This window comes from Euphorbia lathyris, chromosome 2 (genome assembly GCF_963576675.1).
Source record: "Euphorbia lathyris chromosome 2, ddEupLath1.1, whole genome shotgun sequence".
Lineage (NCBI taxonomy): Eukaryota > Viridiplantae > Streptophyta > Magnoliopsida > Malpighiales > Euphorbiaceae > Euphorbia > Euphorbia lathyris.
The window spans coordinates 28,462,107-28,481,045 of NC_088911.1; the positions used below are offsets into that span (position 1 = coordinate 28,462,107).

At 34.8% G+C, this 18,939-nt stretch overlaps 2 protein-coding genes across 2 annotated transcripts; one reads left to right on the forward strand and one right to left on the reverse strand.

Moving 5' to 3' along the window:
• Positions 1-4,383: 4,383 nt before the first annotated feature.
• On the reverse strand, positions 4,384-6,552 carry LOC136217575 (protein WHAT'S THIS FACTOR 1 homolog, chloroplastic). Its single transcript, XM_066004162.1, has one exon. The coding sequence runs from the start codon at positions 6,304-6,306 to the stop codon at positions 4,729-4,731; it is 1,578 nt and encodes a 525-aa protein (XP_065860234.1). The 5' UTR covers positions 6,307-6,552; the 3' UTR covers positions 4,384-4,728.
• A 543-nt stretch (positions 6,553-7,095) lies between these two features.
• Positions 7,096-10,936, forward strand: LOC136217576 (uncharacterized). The gene is made up of 8 exons (XM_066004163.1): positions 7,096-7,480; positions 7,583-7,656; positions 7,749-7,829; positions 7,958-8,042; positions 8,426-8,523; positions 9,612-9,699; positions 10,046-10,400; positions 10,493-10,936. The coding sequence occupies exons 1-8, from the start codon at positions 7,211-7,213 to the stop codon at positions 10,744-10,746; spliced, it is 1,305 nt and encodes a 434-aa protein (XP_065860235.1). The 5' UTR covers positions 7,096-7,210; the 3' UTR covers positions 10,747-10,936.
• Positions 10,937-18,939: the final 8,003 nt, after the last annotated feature.

Consider the following 18,939-nt stretch of genomic DNA (forward strand, 5'->3'; position numbering starts at 1 on the left):
TGACAATCGAACTTTGAGAATCCAACCACATCAGACACAAATCATATTTAAGTCTGTGATGTTTATAATTTTTCTTCATTAAACTTGCGATGCATTGAGCCATTTACTAACGACTTAGCTAACATGTCCATTAGTAAAGGGTTGAATTCATATGAAAATTAAAAATCAAGAGTTTAATCTGAAAAATTAAATTATCACAAACTCTATATAGGTATAGCCTTTAAAAATATGAGTATAGCCTTAAATTATGACCTGACTCTACTAAAAGTCCAATGATTTAAATACGAGTATAGCCTTTTAAAAATAATATGGGTATAGCCTTTTAAAAAAATGAAATGGACTAGTATAATATACTAATTAACTCATTTTTCTTTTTGAAATAGTTATTAGTAATTGTTGACCAATTTTGATTACTAAACACTTTTATTCTAAAATAAAATAAAAACTCCAAAAAGCAAAATCAAACTGACACTAAACAATTATTTTCGCATATTATACCATCCAATTTTAGGATTTTATTGAGACAAAACTCTCTCAACAACTATATTCATCATGTGTTTAAAAGATAAAAAAAATTATATTCATCGTACATAAAACTGAAATCTAAAACCTTAAAGGGGAAAGAACTTTTTTTTTTTTAATCACTCCAACCACCAAAAGTTTGTAATCCAAACCAAAACTTAAAAGAGAAAGTAGCAAATAAGCATTTGATAGTGTACATAAATGAAATCCCATTTAATGATAAGTATAGTAGGAAAAAAGACATGGACAAGTGTTGTCCACTCTCCCTCGGGGCTCCAAGCCAAAGCCAAAGGTGGTTATATTGGTCGAAGCCTTGAGGGAGAGTGAGCAAAAGTTGCCACTTATTATTAGCACTCCAAAATAGCAAGACATACCCTATCCATTCCCCCACAAAAGCTCCCAGCTAGTCTGCCTCAAAGACTGCTGCTAATTGCAATCTATCCGGAAGCCTTTGAGGGGAGATGAACAACCTATGCCTTGAACCATCACTTCATCCACTCATATTTAGTGGAACTATACCCTCTTACCCTGCTAACAACAACTACTCCACTCCCTTTTTATAGCCCCCACTAAACACTTTCTATGCTCATACTCCTTTTCTCTTTTCACACTGCATTTGCATACACAAACATGTGAGAGTGTGGGTCCTTGCCACACTTATATCCTTTGAATCTTGGCTGCTACTTATTTCTAGATGGAAATTAGCGCGTATATAATAAAGACATCTGTCAAATCCAATGTGAGACTATTGTTTATTGAATGGAGAAAAACTTCTGTTCTCCAACATTGTAAAAGCGGGGAAATAAGTAGTATTCAGATGTAAATATTATATAAAAATTAAAATAAATAGATTGGCAAAATATTATAAGAGTCGTGTTGTGATTAGTAATCATAAAATGCGAATATTTAACCGGTCTTTTTATATATGTGCTAAATTCTATCTAAATTGGATCAAATGTGATTGATTGTTATATGTCATGAGTCAATGTTACAAAAGAATAGATTATGGGACAAACATGAGCATTTTTATATGTCAAGCGGCGAATGTCACAAAATAATAGGTCAAGAGACGCACGCAAACATTTTTAGAAATAAGAGGCTACATAGTAGTTTAAGTTATTCCAAGCTTAGTACATCAAGCCCTCTGTATCTTGCTTAAAATGATACGCGCTTCAATTTTCTCAATTCCTCCTCTTACTAATAATGTCAGTTTAAGAAGTTAAATCTGCTAATAATCCAAAATTCCAATTGGATTATTTGATTAGTGCAAGGATCCCTGATATATTATGCCTTGATTCTAAGACAGTATTTCAACCTGTATGGATAGAAAGAATTGGATTCAAGCCATACCAAATAAGTCAACCAACCAGAAAACAAAAATAATGCATATATAGGCATCTCAACTATATCCCATATCTCCTTCAAGTCCACTCAAGATATTATTCTCAATCACAATCATCTATCTAATGGAACCTTTTCTCTCCATTGAAGAGCCAAAATTCCAGATAAAAGTAAGAATAGAATATCAATCAAAATTCTCAGCTTAATTCCTCAGTTTTATCAACCCTTCAAAATTAACAAAATGCACATGTGGAAGTGGCTATAATACAATACAATAGCCCTATGGTGACAGAGACGGACTTCCACTGCATCTCATCCCAATCTTCTCCTGAAAGCATGATTAGCACTTTTACTATTTGGGGTGCCAACATCTCATTCTCACTGAAATGATGGACATCAAGCCAACTAAAAAAGAATACAAATAGAGAATGCAGAAGACAAAGCAATACAATTGTATGTAATGTTAGCAATATGAAGCCATTCACCTCCTTTTAATACAATGATATGCATAAGTCATGCACGTGTGTAGTTATATTTATCGTCAACATTAGAAGAAGTGAACAATCTGGATACAGCAATGCAAAATGTGGTGTAGACAACTAATATAAAGACACAGACAAGCCTTTAATTACTTCTTCTTAGAAGTTTAACAAACAAAGGCTACTTAAGAACTGTTAGGAATTAGATCGGTATTTGCTATAACAACAGGTTTGATATGCAGAACTGGAAATTAAACATTGCAATCACAAGCACTAGAGATTCACTTAGCCTATATTTAGGAGCAAGGAGGACATAATTCCTTAGAAATCATCAATTTGATTCAACATTAAGGAAATCTCATCATTTACCCAAGTTACTAACTCTCAAATCCCATGAGAACCGATAGGTTGCAATCTAGTAGAGTCAAGCCGAGCTTTGGCCTACTCATGCTCGGCTCGACAGCAAATAGATGAGCTTGCACTCAGTTTATTAAGAAAATTATCTAATCGCGAGCTGCTTGCAAGCAACTCGTTTATTTGTTCGTGAACTTTGCTAGTAAACAGTTCATTAATTATGTTCATAAGTCATGTAGTTTTGAAACCTGCAAAACTAAAGTTTCACACAAAACTACGATAGTTTTACATTCCCCCTTTACCGAAATACTATTATTAGAAAAATAATCGAACCAAGCTTGTTCACAAGGGTATACCGAGCCTGTCCGCGAACTTTTGAGCCGAGTTTTTCCGTGCTCAAGCTCGGCTGGTTTATAAATTGAGCCTCAAAATCGTGCTCAAGCTAGGTTCATTTATAAATGAAGCCGAACATAGTCGAGGTTTTATCGAGCCAAGCCGAACCGCTCAGTGGCTCAGTTCATTTACAGCCCTAAGAACCCATTACACCAGAAGCTTACACATATAGATATCTCAAGAGCACAAGCTCCAAAACTCTGAACACAAATAAATAAGCAAATAACCCGTGCTTATATAGATCTGAAAATATCATTTTTTTCTTAATAGGATTTACTTTTTTTTTTTTAGTCCTAATAGGATTCACTTAAAGATGAAGTTTTCAATTTCTATTCTAATTAGGAAAACCAAATTAAATAGGATTTTAGACATACCTTAACGTTAAGAACAAATCTTAATCGAGATTTGTTTATACTTTTTAGACATAAAAGGATCTTTAACACAACTTACACAAGAACAAATAGATTCAGGCATTTTTCTAATATGTAAAGGCTGAAGAATAATTCCAATTTATTCTCTCAAATATATAATTAGGCTTCAATAGTCATATAGAGTTCATTAGTGCGCAAGGAGACTGATAAACCACAAATTATCATCTCAAATCTGCTATTCTTGCATAAACAGAAAGTCAAAAGTTTCCCAGAACTGTAAATAGGTGTTTAATGGTCTCTGCACACAACATGGCTAAGTTGGAATATCAATAAGAATAAGCTGTTTAATCTTTGTCCCCTTTAGATGGACTGATGGAGCATCCAATGTCACAAGTTTGTAAAGTCCTAATACTGTAATACCCCTCTCCATATAGGAGAATTCAACAAAAATGAGCATAATCAAGTGAAATAAACAGCTATCAACTACATGATTAGAAACTTAACAGAAAAATTAACATTATCTATTCACAGGTAACCTTTATGCTTGCGCAGAACATAATGAAACGACCAAACACTAAATCATAATACATGTGCGCATTCACTATCGAACAACAGCAAATCAGATTCTAGTAACACTTCCAAATGATCATTGCCTATTAGTCCTACGCCGTCACAAATTAAAAAATACAGGATGCGCTTGACAAAAGGAACCTAATATGCCTTTAATGCTTATTGATTAAGAAAGAAAAGAGACTTAGATGGGAAATGATTTTAATATTTTATGAATCCATGATTTTTTTGGCCATTGGTAATTTTTGTCTGATAATTTCAGAGAGTGTTAATGAACTATTTCTAGGCATACCGTCAAAGAGTTCGTTTTAGTTTATGAGTACTGAGATAGATATCACATTTAGTAATGGTGGTACTTTGAAAGATCATAAATTTTCCATTATATCAACAAAATCATACACCATTAGCTACTGAAATAGGTTATAGCTATCTGTCCACGCAATGTTTCTTGTAATGGTTCTTATAATACCAAGAAGAAAATTTGGGATTTCTGCAAGATATATTTGCAGGAATTCCCCCAAGACATATAAATTTGCAAAAAGGGTTCAGACCTTACATTGCAGAAAGTTCTAAAGTTGTCATGTTCATCCTTTTTCCATGAAAACCAACCTATTTTAATCAAACTAATGATGGAAGAAGCCTCTTGGAGCAATACCTCAAGATTGGCAGGATCTTTGATGTGTCATACAGATTTTGATTCACCAACGTTCTCTAGGCCGACCATCTGGAAACACAGGTTCTAGCACCTTCTCTTCCTTCTTGGTTGAGTTATCTACGGAGTTTCTTGATCTGCTCGACTGAATCTTGACGTTGTCATCATCGTCATCAAAGTCAGGGGGAGTATCATCCTCATCATCGCTCCAATCATCTTCATCATCATCATCACCATCATCATCATCATCAACTCCATCACCATTCATAAAATTGTCGATAGACCAATCTTCACTTTCTTCAGCATTTGGATCTTCTTGATCAGCAGCAACTTCTCCTTCAGCATCTCTACTGGCATCTCTCCGCCTTGGGAATCTAGGAACAGAAACAAGAGCACGAAGCTTCTCTTTGATAAGCAACATTCTATCTTTATCGACCAAATGAGAATCACGGTAAGCTTCTCTGAGGAAAACTGAATCCCTGTCACCTTTCAAGGACACATAAAACAAATCAGGATGTCTTATTAGCATCCCCCTGAGCTGCTGAGAGAATCTGAATTCCTCCCGAAAATGAGTAAGGTGATCAACAAGGGTTCTCTTCTCAACAGTTAAACTCAAAAGCTCATGTACAACCCCACAAGCATGTTTTTCCTTCTCTGCTGAACCTGATCTCAAATCAGTAAAATCTGAATAGGGGGATATATAAGGCATGTCTCTGAACTGGCAAATCCTTCTCATGTCATTCTTCGAAAGCTGTAGACCCTTAGGCAGTGTTACTCTTTTGAATTTTGGTGGTCTATCAATGATTAAATCTTTCTCTGCCAGCTCTCTAGCCCTGTTTTCCTCTTCTGATAATTCAGCAGCTGATACTGCAAGTTCAGGATCCCAATGAGTTAATTCCAGCGCAGGCCCTCTTGCAGTAGCAACAACTCTAAAATATTGTGGGTATCGATGACAGATTGTGTCACGAAATTCTATAGGCAATCCGAAATCACTCTTCAAATGAGCTATTTTCTCCAATAAAATCCGCTTATCTAAAGACATCATCAATAATTTCCTCAATTTAACAACCAGCAAATCCTCCATTTCATTCCTGACCTTCAACTCCTCCAGGTAAAGTCTTTCAGCTTCTGGTGTCATTTTGAATTGCAATGAGAAAACCCCTTCTTTCACAATTTCAAACACAGCAGGGAATTTCTTCAGTAAAGCAATAAATCGACGATTTTTATGAAGACCCAATTCCCTTCTGAACTTACCCAAATTCCTAAGCGACATGGTTCTATCAGGTTGGTTCACAAGAATCTTCCTTATCTTCAATATTAGTTTAAGCTTCTTGTCCCTGTCAATCACCTTATCAAAGGGAAGCTCTTTTCGTCTCTTCACAATAGCTCTAATTGGTTCAAATGGGGGACGAGTTTTCCTCAGGCTACTACCAAAAGGAACATTTCTCTCTTGAAGCACCAAATTTTTGCCCCAAAAATGTGACCTTTCTAACTGGGTTGAGGTATAGAAACTATTCACAGAAGTTTGGGGCTTTTCAAGGAAACTAGATTTATATGAGAAAAAGAAAGGCAAAGAAGCAGATGGTGAACCATTGAATGAGGAGAGTAAGAGTCTGGGTTCCATTTTCAAGGTCTAAAGACTGGGCCAAGATTATAGATGTGTGCAAACAACATCAGCTGACAAAACGCAATAGAGAGGGGGAGAAAGAAAATATTATCAACGAAGAAGAAGAAGAAGAAGAAAGAGTACCTTCTTTCAAGTGGATGCTGGAGCTGGTAATGGGTTTATCTGAAAGTGCGAAAACCCTTTGCAGTTTTGTACACAGATATTTTTCTGTGCCATTTCTGGGATTTTTCACAGTCTCTGGGACTTGATTGTACTTTGTAAGAAAGGTTATAAATGCCAAAAGAAAAAACGGTAAATTACACCCATGGCCACTAAACTTTACAAATTTTCACGGTATACGCACTGAACTTTAAAATGTAATATAAAAGCTATTTTATTTTACATTTTGTTACACCGCGGATATTAAACTTCAATCAACTCTTCAAAATGATTATTAGCGGCCTCAAAATAAAAAAATTCCAAGATTTAAAGTTACTTATGTTGTTTGGTTAGAAGAGAAAAAATGAACTTTAGAGAGATAAAACTATGATTTTGAAAAATAAAAAATGTGATCTAATGTTAAATCGTTATGAAAAACTTTAATTCTTGAATATTTTTATTTTTCGATCGTTAAAAGTTATTTTACGAAATTAGTTAAAATTTAGTGGTCACGGCTGTAATAGAATGTAAGTTCAGTGACAATTATGTTACATTCTGAAGTTAATGAGATGCCGTTAATATTGGCAAAGTTCAGTGGCCATGGGTGTAGTTTACCCAAGAAAAACACGTATTGCAACGACGACGTTTCAAATCTCCTCTTGTTTCTCTTTTCTGTTGGTTGCTGTTTGGCTCGGTTGTCTGTTCTTTATCCTCGCCGCTGCCGGAGTGAGTTTTTGACTCACCTTAACTGGAATCTGTACAAATGGCAAGGAGAAGAGAACGTCAAGTTGTTCAGAGTTCGGATCTCCGTCAAGTCCGTGTCAAAACGACCACTCAAGTGTCCCAATTTAGTGAGTCAGCAGCTGCCGATCGCAAGCTCTTCGCCATTTTCATTTTCTTCTTCATCGTTATTCCCGCCGTCTCAGTACTGGTATACCGCATCAAGTCCTCTCCAGATACTTCCACTGCAGATTCACATGCGCAGCAAGAAGGAACACTTAAAACTGATCTGAAGTACCAAGAAATCCTCAATGTAAGCAGTTCCACTGATTCAATTTCTACGCTGTTGTGCTAGTTTGTCAGATAAGGAATGTTCTTTTCATTATTTTATTTTTTTTCTGTCATCCTACTTCAGGATAATTCAGTGCTCTTAAAAAATGAATCTCACCGGCAATATGCATTTCCTACATTGGCATACGTTACTCCATGGTTGGGTCTCGACTAAGATCCTCAATTCAATTTAATAGCTCTGATTCAAACTACCAACTCTGTATGGTAATCAAGCTTACTAAATTTTGTAGGAATTCTAAAGGCTATGAAATGGCAAAGAAATTTGCCAATAAGTTTACACACATATCACCTGTCTGGTATGATCTGAAGAGGTATGCTATGGTTTTTGAAGTTACTGATTTTTGTTTCAGATTGGTAAGGACGAAGTAGAAATGGAAATGGCCTTTTTGTATCAATGAGTACTGATGTTTGGACTTCTCTTCGTTCTTTCTTTTGCCAGCGAAGGTACTGGCTTAATTTTGGAGGGAAGACATAATGCTGATAAAGGATGGATATCAGAGCTTAAAAGGAAAGGAAATCCTCTGGTAAATAAAAATGGCTGCATAACAGGTTTTATCTTCTTTTCTTGGGGAAATAAGATTGCGGCTTTAAGAACTTGGTACATACATAGACGTGGAATTGGTCAATTTCTCTCATGTTTATTATAGAATCTTTTGCAGAATATCTGTCTTGCATATATAGTTTGGACACTGTCTTTGTTTGGACATTTCTTTTTTAATATGGGGTTAACGCTTCAGAATTGGAAGGCTAAGATTTTCAATCCCCATTATTTTGGTGGTGTGTTCTAGAGGCTATTACTTTCAACTGATTGTGCTTGACTTGATTTTTGTTCATCAAGTTCAATTTTGATCTAGTTAAGATCTCTGTGAATCTTATATATTGTTGAATTTTATCCTTTTGATTATAGGTGTTACCTAGAGTTGTTCTAGAAGCATTTCCAAAGGAGTTGCTTAGGAAGAAGAAACTGAAGGATAAAGTTATTGAGCTTGTAGTATCGGAATGCAAGTAAGCTTTCACATATGTGATGCTACCGTTGTTGGATATGGCACTGTTGTAGGTCTCATGCTCACTTTATTATTCTTCTTTAACATCACGAGAATTGTTTCTGTCACTTTATGGAACTTGCAAAATAGACAGAACTACATTGGAATTTTATGGAATTTGCAAAACTGATTTCTAGTTTTACCATAACTTTAACTAAATTGGAATTTAAGATTTAAATGGTGAGAATATTATGTTTATATTTTTGCAACCTGAATTCAGAATTACTAATATCTCATATCACTTGCAATGCATGATTCTTTCTTTTCCTGACCGTGTAAATGTTTAGCTGTTAACCTTAAATTTCTATTTTAATTATGTTTTGGGTGCATATGGTTCCTTAAATTTGGGTTCAAACAACTCGAGTTAGTATACCTCATTCAGAATTACATTGACAAACTTTCAAGAAATAGCCCAAAAGACAGGCTTTCTGAAAATATTAGCATTACATATAGGGGTTATTCTGGGATCAGATTTGGTCTCTCCATTGATATAAATCCCTTGAGTTGGATGAACAATGATACTAGTCAATACCATAGTTTTCGAATAGCTTTTGAACGTGATATTTCATTGCAAGTAGCCTAAAGCAATATGCTTGAAGACTAAACATGTAGGAGTTCCTATATAAATGATCATAATGAATCAAAATTCTTACAGACATTCCTATATTAGTCCTCAAGGTATCAATTTGTACTTGAGAAAAGTTCATGTGAAATTTGTATTTATGTCCCAAGCCCGGACAAAGGAGGAGGGTTGCGGTAGGTTTGTGGCGGCGAGCGTAAAACTTACCCACACCTTATGACATGAACCAAAATATATGGTTCATGTTAGCCGACCCCGAATCCTCTCGGGACTAAGGCTTTGTTGTTGTTGTTTTGTGTACAAGACCGAGCAGTGTCACTTTTCATCACGGGTCGACATTTTTGGCCTTTCTGATTTACAAGCCCTTTATTTTTTGAAATTTTTAGTTGTCTCTACTTTGTTGGACAAGGAAACAACTATATTTTCTGTTGGTTAATAGCAATTGCTTGGTCATTCTCTTTTCTGAGCAGGGAAATGGGATATGATGGCATCGTGCTCGAGTCCTGGTCAAGGTGGGCTGCTTATGGTGTCTTGCAAGATCCAGGCTTGAGGACTAAGGTAAGTTCTGACTTCTGTGATGCTATCCTGATTATTAGTTTCTCTAGGATCAACTTTCCAAAATTCAACCTGAAGAAATTTATTTGCTAGAATGGTATAGTATGAAAATATAGGTGTCTTATAAGTGGAAAACCATTCTCCTTAAAAATAATTAATTTATAAATTTGTTCTTGCATATGTGATCCAAAGATCTTATTAACTAAACATGTAAACTTTCTTGTTCATATATCTTGTTGTTTAGCATTTCATTTGCGGGGGTTCACCACAAGATAAAACCATCAATGTTGCCCCTGATCTTTGGAATCTGTTAATATTTTTATTAACCATTCCTGGTTTGCAAGCTTAGGCACTGCAGTTTATAAAACAACTTGGGCATGCACTGCACTCAGTGAGCTCAGGAAGCAACAGTGAGCAACAATTACAGTTGATCTACGTTATTGGTCCACCGCGTTCAAAGGAGCTCCAAGTGCATGACTTTGGTCCCGAGGATCTTCAACTGTTGGATGATGATGTAGATGGTTTCTCGCTTATGACCTATGACTTCTCAGGTCCTCAAAGTCCTGGTCCAAATGCACCTTTGAACTGGATCCGATTCACTCTGCAGATGCTCCTTGGTACAAGTGGCAAAAGTGCTCCATCGGTCGGCCAAAAGATATTTCTTGGCCTTAATTTTTATGGAAATGATTTTCTACTTTCTGGAGGTACTTTGGTTTTGCATGACTTTCTTTGTTAACTGATGTCTAGTCAGGTGAGTGTGCCATATGGAGAAGATTTCTAAGTCATGAAATTGCAGGCCCAGGCGGCGGAGCTATTGTCGGAAGAGAATACCTCTCTTTATTGGAGAGGTACAAGCCCGAATTGCAATGGGAGAAGAATAGTGGGGAACATTTTTTCCTCTACGTTGATGATGATGCTAAAAGACATGCAGTGTTCTACCCATCAGTAACATCAATTACTCTGCGGTTAGAGGAAGCTCTTTCGTGGGGAACCGGAATCTCCGTTTGGGAAATTGGTCAAGGTTTGGATTACTTTTTTGATCTATTGTAGGTTGCAATTTTCTTGCCAATGGCCGTTGTCCAACATTAGATTGTTTAACAAGTTTCTGTTAATATAGTTAGCAGATCTTCTTGAGCAATAATATCTTATGTACATAAATTTTGGTTTCATTTTTCATCTTCTAGTTTTTTTGTGGTGAACACAATTTATTGTTGCAATCTGAAGCGGAATTTACCCTCTATTTGGATGGCATGGTATGGATAGAGAGGGCTGTGGTTGCTTAACTTGCAATTGCATGATATTGCTCACTACAGTTTGTGTTTTTTGTATACTCAAATCAGGGTTGTTCATAGATCGGGCTGGGTCAAATTTGATAACGAACTGATCCGACCCAGCAACAGAGAACAAAGCTGAATTTCTTTTTGGCTTTTAGTAAATCATGGGTACTATTTTACTAAACACGCTCATCCTCTCTCAAATATTACGCAAATATATATATAAAATCTTAAAGTATTTTGTTTTTCTATCAAAGTTCACTAAAGTTGTAGAGGAGCTTCACTAAGGTTTCACCAAAGTTTCATATTGTCATTAAGATTTTAGTAGTTTCACCAATATTTTATAAGAGTTATAAATTAACTTTATAAAGAGTTTTATCAAGAAATCATATGGTTTCACCAAAATTTTACATGAATTTCACAAGAGATAAAAGGTTTCACTTTCATGACAATTTTATCTAGGGTAAATTATACTCATGACCGCTGAAGTTTATCCATTTTAATATTGTAGTCACTGAATTTCAATTCTTCACGGGTGGCCACTGTGACCATTGAGCAACTCTTTTCAACCGTTGATTCTCCTTTTAACCAACTGTCACTCTCCTGTCACCTTTCTAAACCCTAAAATTATCATTTTACCCTTCGTCTTCAACCCCTCTACCAGATCATCAAGCCCATTTTACCCATTTTTATATGCAAGTTTCAGAAATCAGTTTCATTTCTCTCTCTAAAACCAATGACGGTCTCTCTCTAACTCTCGTTTTCTTTTATTAAAACCCAGTTGAAGAAAAAATTACGAGATTCGAATTGGTATTTGCTTAAAGATTACACCTTGGAGGGTGATGATAGTCTTACTGGATGTCGATTCTATTGTTGCTGCCTTTGTTGGCAAAAAAGGGTTTCAAATTCAAGAAGTTGCAGAGATGGGGAAGTGTGTGGAATATTTGGGCTTTAATGCAGCAGAAGAGAAGTGAGAGCAAATGTGGGGATGAGGAAAGCAGTAATAGTTGAATTCTTGTCCAGAATCTGATGGATGTAATTTATGTGGCTTCTGGAAGAATCAGCATATCAGTTGTTGTAGATCCAATGAAGCTTTAGAGAGAGAAAATGAGAATTAGAGCCACACTGATTTTAGAAAGAGAAAGGAAGAGTTAGAGAGAGAAATAAACATAGCATAAATAGTAGATAAATGGGTATTTTAGCAAATGGAACAGAGAGTTCTCAATTTCAACACAAATTTCACATTTATGTTTAAAATCAATTTAGAATGAAGAGATATGATCTAAATTAATTAATCTACGCATCATATCATAATTAACATGTTCAAGTCTACCATGCACAAATTAAATGACTTAATGATATAAACGGAAGAAACATCTTTCTTATTAATATTCATTAAACTTGGATTACAAGAAATTGCATTGGGTTTTCACATCCCATTCGTTCCCATATGCAATCCCCCTTTAGTCAAAATAAATATTTCGGCTGCAAAGACCATCCTAAAGTTGTGTGCATTATGGAGGCTTTCTGAAACCAAGTTATTCCGAATGTCTAACACATACAAAACATTTTGTATCTTCACTTCTTTCCTAGAAGTCATCTTCAGAATCAAAGTCTCACTCCCTTTGATCTTAGAGGTACCATAAAGAGCTTTTCTCCAGTTTGAGGAGTCAGTTTAACAAAGGACTCATTGTCACAACAAACGTGTCATGTGGCACCAGTATCTAACCACCATTCCTCTAGGTTGGAATCAACCATGTTGACCTCCGACACCACAACATATAGATCGATGTTAGATACATATTGTGCAATGATTTCCACAACGTTTGCTTCATTTGAACTGACCCTCTTCGGCAGCCTACAGTCAGATGACTTGTGTCCCGTTTTGTCACAGTTGTAGCATTTTTCATTGAATTTAGTATTCTTGGATATGCCACATTTGGGACCCAATTTCATCTTCTTGCCTTTTTTCTTTCTTGGAGTTTTTATTAGTCTCCACCATATTGGCCCTAGCCACATTGGAGATTTTCTTCTCCGTGCCTCTATTGTCCTCAATTCGGAGTCGAATAATAAGTTCCTCAATTGTCATTTCCTTTCGCTTATGCTTAAGGTAATTTTTGAAATCCTTCCATCCAATCAGTAATTTTTCTATTATTGCTGTCACTTTGAATGATTAAGAAATTGACATACACTCGACATGGATTTCATGGATAATAAGTTGTAAATCTTGCACTTGATTTACAACTTTCTTGAAATCTGCCATATTATAATTCAAAAATTGCCCGATTAAGAATTTTTTAGCCCTGACATCCTCTGATTTATATTTATGGTATAGAGATTCTCAATTATTCCTTTGTCGTTTGCTTGACTTGATAGACACTGTAAAATGCCTCCATCCTTCCATCGCGTTAAAGCGATATTAACATCTATCTCATCCTCTTTGATGGGTAAATTTCATCAATGGTGTACAACCTTTACCCAATTTCACACTTTGGTGTACAACCTTCAATTTGTCTCACTAATATATACGAACTTATAGGTGACCTCCTACTTTGGTGTATAGCAGGTAAAAATGACCGGTCAACGCCTGGTCAACGTGTCACCTCGGCATTTTTCATCCATCCATTTAAAAAAGTGGGACCCACTTCTTATACAATTACTAAAATGCCATTCTTCCTTATAAAATTACTAAAATACACTTATCCCCTTCCTTACAATCCATCTCTCTATCTTTCCCTTTCTCTCTCTAAGTCATCTCTCTAACTCCTCTCTCCAAAAAAAATTCAATTTCTCCCCTTTCAAAGAATTTGTAATTTCATGTTAGACCTTTCATTTTCTCATCATCCCATACCCTTAATTTAAATGGCACCGTAAATCCACTCTTCCCACCAAATAAAGAATCCATCTTTCTGCGTACTGCTGCATCACTTCAAAATTACATAAACTCAGACACTCTTTCTATGAAACATTTAATAATGTAGAAAACAAAATGAATGTCTAAAAATGGAAAAGAAATATTCAAAAAGTGAAATAGGCGTAATGCATATCTGGTTGGTGATAATAATTAATAAAAGAAAAGCAACAGTAAAACAATAAAATATAAATGAGTGACTTTTTAGCTTCAAAGAGTTATATTATTAGCAATGTTTTGAAAACCGGACCGGACGTTGAGCCGGTGAGACAACTGGTTCAAGGTTCAATAGGTTCAACCGGATAAAAAAATAAATAAATATATATATAAAAAATAAAATGATGTTTCATTGAACATAAAATTAAAAATTTCATACATATAATAAACAATTCTTAAGTTAACATATTAATTAAAAATTAAAAATTCATACAAATAATATAAAAATTCACACATCGGTAACCAATCCTTAATTTAACACATTAATTAAAAATTCACACATCTAAAATCAAACTCATAGTTTAACACAATATTAAGATTAAAATTAAATTAATTAACACCAATTATTAAAGAGGTTGTTCTCTACCTAATTTTTAAATTTTTTCCTTAATTCAATATGTTTTTCAAAAAATGGCAAAAAACCAGGGTCAATCCGGTTTACTGGTTCAACACCGGTTCGCGGTTCAACCCCGGTTTGATGCGGTTTAATATAGTTGAACCTGTATAGCTAAAACCGGACCGGACACTTGACTGGTTCGCAGTTCGACCGGTTCGACCGGCCGATCCGGTCCGGTTTTCAAAACACTGATTATTAGGAATTAAAAACTGGAGAGAAAAGAAGTTAGGCAGCAAAAGAATAAATAATAATGCAAATGCACGAAAAGTGAAAACACCACGGAAGAAAGAATTAATAAAAAAAGAACAAAGAGTAGAGGGTTAATTACCCAATATTTCTGGAACATAGAAATTAGTCATTTAAGTTTGGGGAGCCCGTTGAGGACATCGTAGCCATAGATTCTAGGCATATCAGGTAGCTAATCCATAAATATTTCATGGATTAACGACTTCATATTGTGCCATTTTCAAGTGTAATTGGAGCTTGTTCCACGTTGGTAGAATTTGAAAGTTAGAGACGGATTGAAAGTTTTTTTTTTAGAGAGATGACTTAGAGAGAGAAAGAGAAAGATAGAGAGAGAGGTTGGAAGGAAAGGGATAAGAGTGTTTTAGTAATTTTTATAAGGAAGAATGGCATTTTAGTAATTGTATAAGAAGTGGGTCCCACTTTTTTAAATGGGTGTGTGAAAAATGCTGAGGTGACACGTTGACCAAGCGTTGACCGGTCATTTTTACCTGCTATACACCAAAGTAGGAGTTCACCTATAAGTTCGTACATATTAGTGAGACAAATTGAAGGTTGTACACTAAAGTGTGAAATTGGGTAAAGCTTGTACACCATTGATGAGATTTACCCCCTCTTTGATTATAGGAGGATAATCCTTGAAGCATTTAGCCGAGTTAAGCATAGTTAAATAAAACAACAATTTTCTATTGTCACGTTTTGAAATTCACACCAGTGAACTTCTTAAGATGTTCACTATGACTGACAGAAGTTGGCACATATACTGGTAGACGAGGAGCCTCTAAAGTGACAGTGTTCTTATTGGTTTTAGAACCGGTTGCGTCTCCTTTCTCAATTTCAATTATTGTTACTGAGAACTGAAATAAATTAATTAAGAAAAAAACAACAATATATTTATACCAAATAAAAAGATCCGACAATAAATAAATGGATATAATACGTTTTATTATATTTCGCTTTCAACTTTATTTCTAATTAAATAAAATAATTCGTTAAGTTTAACCAACAATCTAAAACTTCTAACCTGTGAATATTCAATTATCTAAATTATCTAAATGTGGAACAAATAATGTCAAAAAGATATAATATGAAAGCAGATAGAAATTACACACAAAATAGGTTTTCCAATTCATTTGGATTCTAGATTTGTAGAGAGAGAGGGGCTCCTCCATCTCTCTACTATTTTTCTTTCCTTTTGCTTCTTTTCTTTTCAAGCTTCCGCCACCGCCATCGCCACCGCCACCGCCTCGCCTCCTTCTTTTGTTCAAGTTCTCTTAGAGGAGAAAGGAGGAAGCTTGTCTTCCTTCTTCCTCCTCCCATTTAAGTTTTTGTTTTTGTTTTTTTAGCTTCAATTTTATCTTTTCTTTCTAGTTTGAAGTCTATATACTTTCTCAAATCTCTTTTCCTTCAGATCTACACCTGTTAGTTATACTTTTATCGTTTATTCTTTTTTCGGTCTTAGCAAGAGCGGAAAAGATTCATCTTGTCCGCAGATCTATAGATCTGCGTGGTTGCAAAAAAAGAAAGGACTCAGATCCGAATGTCCGGAAGATGCTAGATGATGAAGAATGGATTACAGCTGTTTTTCAATGGGATTCGACTTCCGAGAAGTATATGATTTCTATTTTATTGTATTTGTATCCTTTGTGGGTTTTTATTGCTTTTTGTAGTCTTTATCTTGCTCTTTGTAGTCTTTTTCTTGCTCTTTGTAGTCTATTTTCTTCCCTTTGTGGATCTTATACTGGCTATAGCCTGTATGGGTGGGAAGTTTTATTGTGCTGTATTTGTACTTTATGATTCTATGAAATGGAATATGACACTTTTATAAAAAAAAAAAAAATTCATTGGATTCTAACATTTTAGAAACATGGAACAATATTTTTCTTTCAACTATCTCTTTTCCAATATTATTGCATAACATGAAGGTAAGGTAAGCTACCATACTATACTCATGTTAGAATTAGTAATGAAAAGGATATGAAAACAAAGACCACAAATTTTTTCGAAAAAATTAGGAACCCGAACAAAAAGTAGACACAAAAGTTATATTTTACAAGAAAGTAACTGAGTGCCTGGGCTCTTGGCTCTTGGCTTTTGGGTAAATTATATACATGGTGTACAACATTTATCCTAAATCATATTTTGGTGTACAACTAAAATTTTGTCATACTAAACCGTACGAGCTTCAGGTGACCTCCCACTAAAGTGTACAATTGGTTTTTATAACCAGTAACGCTGGTTAACTATGCCATGTCAGTATTTATCAGTTGTAGAATTAAAAAAAGTGGGACCCACCCTTTATGGAATTACTAATATAGCCTTAAACCTTATAAAATTACTAAAATACCATCTATCTTCTTCCTTCAACCTCTTTATCCCATTTCTCTCTCTAGATCTTCTCTCTACCTCTCTCTACGAATTATTAAAATGCATCTCCAGTAAGAAATCCTTCCCATCTTCAACCTCGACCACCACGGCTGCAACGACAGTAACGCCAAATCTTTCTTCTTCACTACCTCGAATTCGACTTTGCTTCTAACATTGCAGAAAGTTTGAAAAAACCCAAACAGAAAACTAGAAATCTCAACTTTAAGCAAATATTCATGAATTTCGTGAAGAAATTAAGCTGTTTCAGGTTTTAATCAGTAATGGAAGAAGATTTAACAATTTAAACACAACAAATTTTGCATAAAACCTAGATGAAAATGCAGATGAAATCCAAAATGCAGAAATTTTAAATTTAAACTAAAAATTGATGGAAAGAATGAAGTTAATTGATTTCTAACACCCCTATACAAGATCCGAACCACATAAAGCCATGAAAACACATCGATTTGTAGTCAATATCATAAATCAAACCATGGCAGCCACAATATATTTTGCACAGAAAACTTAAGGAATTTTAGAAGAGTAAATAGATTAAGAGAAAATGTTGTAAAGGGAAGGGAAGAAGTCGGGCGGGATGAAAGGGAAGGATGCAGTCGAGTGGCTGGCTGAAGGGAAGGGAAGTCGGCTGTCTTTGTTTAGATTTAAGTTTTTTAAGGTTTTTTTTTTTGTACCCAGGATAGAGGGAGAGAGGATTTAGAGAGAGAAAGTAAAAGAGTGAAAGAGAGGGTTCAAGGAAGGGGTGAGGATATTTTAGTAATTTCGTAATAGAGTGTCAATTTTTGATTTTTTAAAGTGGTCAAATTGCTGACATGGCAACATTGACTTGCGTTGACCAGTCATAAAAACCGGCTGTACACTTTAGTAGGAGTTCACCTGAAGCTCGTACGGTTTAGTGTGACAAAATTTTAGTTGTACACCAAAGTGTGATTTGGAGTAAAGGTTATACACCACGTATATAATTTACCCCAAGAGCCTCAGTTTTTTCAACTTAAGTGAATAGGTTCATTATTTAATTAATACACTATCATACATCGATTTGTTTTTTAGACAATCAGAAGATATATTCTGTCTTTAAAATGTTAGAGGTAATTAGTCCAAAAAATACAGAAAAATGTATGAACAATAAAACTGGAATAAAAAAACAGGATTAGACAAATCTGAAATTTGTATTAGTTGTCTCGTTAAAACAAATTTCGTTGCAATCGTATCCCAAAATACAACAGATTACACAAGCACATAGTTATTTTACGTAAATTCATTATCACCAAAGCAGAAAAACAAGAACAATATAAAAGAAAATTCAACAAGTATTTTAATTTTCCGTATGTAAAATTTGACAGCTTCATTCTATATAAATAAAATTTGAATTAATGTGTCTGTTCGCGAAGGACTGTTCACGAACAGACACGACTGTTCACAAACGAATACAAATGTTCATGAAGGAAGGTGTGTGTTGAACTTTAAACTAATTTCAGTTATATATTTTCCAAGGCACAGTGAAGTTCTAACAGCTGAATAAAACTTGCTTCAGAAGTAATCTGAATTTCATTAACAGTAAATCCACTCAAAAATCTAATTTACTGTTAATTTAGTTTTGTGTTTGTTTCATCTAACTCCACTAAAAACTTAGTGACAATATTCTAACACCACCCAAGATTAAGAAGTAGTTTCTGAGATACTGCTAGTTTTTCTAACTCCCAATAACAAATCTAATCATTTCTCAAATAGTAGGATTATTGTTCACAACATTCATAAATCATAATTTATGTTGCACGGAAACAGAAATCGATACTAAGAAAGGTTGTTTCTAAAAA

Excerpts from the sequence above, each read along its gene's own strand:
- LOC136217575 (XM_066004162.1), bottom strand. The coding sequence starts at position 6,306 with ATGGAACCCAGACTCTTACTCTCCTCATTCAATGGTTCACCATCTGCT.
- LOC136217576 (XM_066004163.1), top strand. The coding sequence starts at position 7,211 with ATGGCAAGGAGAAGAGAACGTCAAGTTGTTCAGAGTTCGGATCTCCGT. Across the intron at positions 7,481-7,582 it reads AGTACCAAGAAATCCTCAAT|GATAATTCAGTGCTCTTAAA; the intron begins GTAAGCAGTTCC and ends ATCCTACTTCAG. Across the intron at positions 7,830-7,957 it reads GTCTGGTATGATCTGAAGAG|CGAAGGTACTGGCTTAATTT; the intron begins GTATGCTATGGT and ends TTCTTTTGCCAG.